This window comes from Diceros bicornis, chromosome 18 (genome assembly GCF_020826845.1).
Source record: "Diceros bicornis minor isolate mBicDic1 chromosome 18, mDicBic1.mat.cur, whole genome shotgun sequence".
NCBI classification, from domain to species: domain Eukaryota; kingdom Metazoa; phylum Chordata; class Mammalia; order Perissodactyla; family Rhinocerotidae; genus Diceros; species Diceros bicornis.
This window is the reverse complement of record NC_080757.1, coordinates 37,282,148-37,287,831: the sequence shown is the minus strand read 5'-3', so window position 1 is coordinate 37,287,831 and position 5,684 is coordinate 37,282,148. Positions and strand designations below refer to the sequence as shown.

The following is a 5,684-nucleotide window of genomic DNA, read 5'->3' as shown; positions in this document are numbered from 1 at the left end:
CCAACTCAGGGTTTTCTGGAACACTACGAGCAGAGGGAACGGCCGTGCAGACGTGGCCGTGCCCCCCACGGGCTGCTCGCCGCCCGCCCGCCCGCTGCTCGGTGGCTCAGACCGTGGGTCCAGCGGGTCCTCTCCACTTCACGCCTGTGCGCTCGATAGCGGGGAGCGTGTCTGCCGGAACCCCCAGCCCGAAGGGGGAGATGCAGCGCAAACCTGCCGGCTTTGCTGCGCGGCCAAGGTAGCGCGTCCCACCGGGCACTGGGCCCAGGTACAGGACATTAGGGAACGGGCACAGAGGCGGAGACTCCCTGTCAGGGTCCCCGGCTCTGTGAACAGCCGGTCTGCCTCAGGTTTCTGGAATTCCACACCATGGTTCTCTGTCTACGTGGACTGGAAAACGAAGTTGATGCCAACTCGCTCTCCACCCACCGAGGACTCAGTGGACTGAGCCAGCGCAAAATGGAAAGGAAACAAAGTCTGTGGGCACTGTCGCCTAGGCCACCTGGGGTTCCCCACTCCAGCCGGGGTCTTTGGGCTTCGGCTGTCCTTGGTTGTTTCATCCCAAAAAGGTCGCATCTCTCAGGTCTGAGATCCACAAGCTCCTCTGGGTGTCGCCTGGAGGCGAGCAGAGGAATGGGTGGTGAAGGGGCCATTTTCTGGTTTTCTCTCCTTCCCAGCTATACCAGTGTGTTTGGGATGTGCCTGCCAGTAGGGTAGGATACTACCTCGGTCTGTAACCATTTGTGCCTGGGAGGGGCTGCGTCTACAAGGCCACAAATATCTATCTCATGTGGCTCCAAACGCTCAATGAACCATGATCTGCTTAGGTCAGAACCAGCTGGAACGTTAAGGAAAGACTTGAAAAGTTTTGAAGAGGAAGTAAGAAATGGTGAATTATTCAGGCACTTTCTCAAACTCTATTTCTCTAGAAGGAAGGAGGACAGACCAGGAGGGCAGCCCACTGGCTTCATTTTCACATAAGGACAAAATCTATGAGTTGGGGACAGGGACTTCTGAGACTAGTGGGTACAACCAGTGGGCAGGGAGGGAGAGGCACCCTCCAGCATTGTCCATCCTGCCCAACTGTCATCTTAGAAAAATGCTAAATGGGTAACAGGGGGGAATCTGCCTTTTCTCCTCAACCCTGCAGTCACTGGGACAGGAGATGGGCTTTGGAAATGGAAGGGGATCCAGAGGAAGCTGCCCTGCCACCGGTCTCCTTCCAAGTTTATTCATGATCAGCTCAATCCATGAAAGCAGTTTCTAAGGTGCTCTACAGAGCTCTAGAAAGAAAATATGAGGCTAACTATCACGGCAACTAGTACTGGTTGCGGTGGTTATCACCACTGCCAGGATGAATGGTTATGACTGGGACAAGTCCTCTGGGTGGTGTTACTCTGGCAAATTGGGCTGTAACTCTGGGCCTCTCTGGCTCTGTGGGATGTATTGGGTACTCAGGCCATTCCTGAGGAACAGCCCAGGAGCCATGGCCTAGGAAGAGTGTCACCTCTGGAGGGCCCCTCAGCAGAGTCCTAGGCCCCAGCCTGGCCCCGGCAGGCTCCTGGTCTCCCCAGGGTACTCCCATTTCTCCCCGCCCCTCCCCAACAGAGAGCTCCCTCACGGAGTAGTGCTGGTCTTGACCTTGGCGAGGACCTTCTTCTCCTTGACCCGGCGGTTCTGAAACCAGATGGTGATCTGGCGCTCTGAGAGGCTGGTGGCCGCCGAGATCTTGCGCCTCTTGTCTTTGGTGATAAACTTGTTAGCCGAATACTCTCGCTCCAGCTCCCGCAGCTGCCCCTTGCTGTAGGGAATGCGCTTCTTGCGACCTCGGCGAAAGGCGCAGCCATCTGGAGGGTGCTGTGCGCTTGAGTCTGCGCGGTGGGAGAGGGAAGGAGAGAGAGACACCGTGAGACCCCCACCCAGCACAAGCCCAGGCAGGCGCAGACCCAGGCCCCACAGCTAAGTCATGTGGAGCACCCAGGCCACCCTACAGGCACATGTGTGCTCCCACTCCACCAAAGCACACGGGGATACCTCAGCTTCCGGCTGGTTCTTTGATCACCGCTCAGCCTTGGAACGACCATGCTCCTGCAGGCCACTCTCAACCATCACTGCCCTCACACCTGCAAGTCTGCAGACATACGGATCACACACGGCCAGATCTTTGCCCACGGTCACATATGTCCACCCTCACATGCATTTTCAGACTCTTGGCCACTCTTTTAGATTCCACAGGCAAATTCTGTACAGAGGGAACACGTTTCTGCCCCCATTCCCAACACACACACACACCAGTGCACACACCTAAGTCATGGCTGCAGGAAATCTAAATTTTCCTTTGGAAACAGAAAAACTCATCTGAGAGAAAATGAAAGGCTATATTCTTTACAGAACATCTAATATCTCTGTTCCCATCCACCCCACCCCCACACTCACTGAATTGAGAGTTATTTAGCCTTTTTGCAGAATTAAACTGGGATCTGAGCCCCATCCAACAGCAAAGAGAGCCAAACACTCAGACATATTGAAAGGCTGGTCCCAAGGCCTCCTAGGGAGGTGAGGGGGCCTGGTGGCCCTCAGGCTTCAGATAGCACCCAGCTCAGGCCCCTGGAACTGGCCCTCTGGGGCCTCCACCCAGGCTCTCCAACTCCCTGGACCCTCCTTCAGAGTCCTAATAGCCAACCGAGGAACAACAAGCTCCTCTTCACCAGCCCCAAGTCACCCTCCTCATCCTCCCAGGCAAGTGCCAGTGAGGCGTACAACCCCACACTCAGCGCCAAGGGGACCAGCATAGTGGGGCAGGTTACCTGCAAATGCTGCCTTCCAGAAGGGACCCGGTGGGTTCTGTTCTCCCTGGCAACACATCTGGCTGTTCCAGCCTCCGGTGAGGGCCCAGGGCTGGTAACTGTCCACAGGCAGCAGGGAGTCGTGGCGAGGCTCCCCGGGGGCGCCCAGAGTCTGCACCACCGACACATCCAGGTAACTGGCCATAGGCTGGTACGGTCCTGGGTACCCCGGATAGAAGGCAAACTCGGTGGGGCGGCTGGGGTACTCCTCCCCGGCCGCGGGAGTCTCCGTGGGGTAGGCGGCCAGGGTGGCCGCCGGGGCAGAGGGTTTCAGCGAGCTCCGGGATACTCGGCAGGAGTAGTACCCGCCTCCAAAGTAGCCATAAGGGACCGGAGCTGGGGACGCCCCCTGGGGCACCCCGGGGCACGGGTGGCACTGCTTTGGAGGTTCTGCAGAGCCGGGCAGATCCAGGGGGGCATAGTTGACAGCGGGCATCAGCGTAGGCGCCGCCGCTGGGTGGCTGGTCAGCGAGGGGTGGGCGACGAGATTCCGACTCCCTCCCGCTCCCAGCAAGCCTTCCATATCCTTGGCCCCGTCCAAGGTGGCATAATTGCCGGGCTCCATGGGGCCGAGGGTCGGCTCATGGGGTGCTGGGGGTGGGGGATACAGGGGGCACCCAGCTCGCTCTCCCCACCCAAGCCCCGGGAATCCAAAGCGTTTTAAATCGCTCCCAGCTCGCCAGGCGCCTGCACTCGCTCGGCCCTGTCGTCTTGACGCAAGAGACGCAGGGGCCCGGGCCCGCGCGCTGATTGGCTGCAGCCCGGGGGAGAGAAGCTCATAAAATCTTCATGGCACAAATTGCGAAAATACTTGACTCTCTCTCTCTCTCCTGTCTCCCCCTTCTCTCTCTCTCTGTCTCTCTCTCTCTCTCCGCGTCTCTCTCTCTCTTTTATTTACATTTGAAAACAATAAGAGAGAAAAGAGAGGAGGTGTCCTTTCGGTGCTTCCCAGTTTGGAGCGACCCAGCTCCGCGTCCCGGGGGGAGGGGAGGAGTGGGAGGCGAAGGGAGAAGGGACGAGGAGTCGGCCCCACCTCCGTCGCCTCCTCTCGCTCCCTGGCTCTCTGTCTCTTCTGCTTTGGCAGGTTTAACGAGAGAATAAAAAGCTCTCCCAATAAAGTGTCCATCTCGTAGGGGGAAGGGGAGTCGGGGGTGGGGCCGAGAGGCCGCTCTGGGCCTGAAAGAGGAACCTGGGAATGCGCCTGAGCCAAAGGAGGCTGGGAAATGGGGATTAAAGGGTATTTCTGGGAGCCCCTTCCTTTGGGTCCTGGGTACTAGTATCGCAGTTTACTCCAGGGGCTCCTCTCGTTTCGGATGCGCTGTAATGAGCTGCTCCGGGTCCCAGGTAAGTGCCCAGGACCCCCTGTCCCCAGGAAACCGCAGCTACTGCCCAAACACCAGATTCCAGGTGGGGAGGACGGTAGGGTAGGCGAACGCGAGCTTCAAAGGAGAAGAGGTGAGATCTGGAGCCTGTGATGTGCAACGTTCAGACCTGAAAGGGAAATGGAACTTCTAGAAGCGGCCTGTGAAAAGGGGTCTGGATTTCTGTTTGAGTCAAAAGAGATACAGCAAGACGGAGAGAGGGAGACACACATGAGATGTATGTTCAGAGAGAGAGGCAGAGACAGAGACGGGGGAGGAGACCCAGGGACAGCAGCACAAAGAGGGAGAGAGAAGCTGAAGGAGGGGATGGGAGAGGCTCTTATAAAATCCTGAATACCGGTCAGAAAAGAGAATCCCTTTTCCCCCTTTTCTGGGATCTAAGGAATTTCAGGGGAACCAGGCCTGGCTAACAGGCATGACCTAGTCCAGAATGAGTTCTGGAACCCAAGAACGCAGGAGCCTGGCCTCTATGAAGATGCTTAGCCTCTCTGCCCTGTAGTCCTCCAAGAGACCCAAGAAACTCACCCTGATACTGACACACTCCTACCCAAGCTGAGCATCCAGAAACCCCGGGAATCCCATCTGTGCTTCCTCCAGGCTTTAAATTTCCTTAGAAGGAAATGGGGATGGGAGCGGGAGCCCCAACCACTGGAGGAATTGCTTGAGGCCCCTTTGTTGGGGCCTGTTGTGCAGTGCAATTCAGAAGACTCAAATGGATTTGTTTGACAAATCTGTCTTTAGAGGGCTTTTGTTTCCTTCACTACCCCTCCCAAATCAAATCCTTCTGAGTCCACTTTTTCTAGAACCTTCGGTTTTTTTGGAGAAGACAGGAAATTTTCAGGGTCATGGCAATTATATAGAACAGATCACCCTGAGCTCTAGGTGGGCTCAGCCATGCCCACTCACCAACCTGAACCAGAACTTGAGCCATCTTTTGGGAAAGAGCCCATGCAAGCAGAGTTGCTCCAAGTTGTAGGGCTGTAGTGGAGACTGTAGATCATCCTCAACAAACATTGCTAATAATTGAAGACACTAAGCACGAAAGCGTCACTAGATTTTATCACATTTGAAAACAACATAAGAGAAAAGAAAAGAGATGTCTCTTCGATGCTTTCCAGTTTCTTATCATAGCCTCTTGCTTGTCTAATTATCAAAGGCAGAAATACCCTGATTTTTACTTAAAGACTAAGAATTTTTCAGTGGTTTTTACTTGGTACATGACAGTACAGACATGAATAGATCCCTAAATTTACAAAATAATCATAGTCATACCCTCTGACCCAGCAATTCCATTCCTGGGTATATACCCAACAAAAATGAATGTTTATGAAGGCATGTACTAGAATGTCCAAAGCAGCTTTCTTCATCATAGCTCAAAAAAGGAACAACCCAAATGTCCATCAGTAGTAGAATGGGTAAATGGATCATGCTATAATTAAAGAATGGAGTACTACAC

At 54.9% G+C, this 5,684-nt stretch overlaps 1 protein-coding gene across 1 annotated transcript; it reads right to left on the bottom strand.

Annotated features, from left to right (window-relative positions):
* Positions 1-1,617: 1,617 nt before the first annotated feature.
* On the bottom strand, positions 1,618-3,516 carry HOXB13 (homeobox B13). Its single transcript, XM_058559361.1, has 2 exons — positions 2,808-3,516; positions 1,618-1,871 (listed from the first exon to the last, which is right to left on the bottom strand). Exons 1-2 carry the CDS (start codon positions 3,409-3,411, stop codon positions 1,618-1,620), a joined length of 858 nt encoding a protein of 285 aa, XP_058415344.1. The 5' UTR covers positions 3,412-3,516.
* Between the last annotated feature and the right edge of the window lie 2,168 nt (positions 3,517-5,684).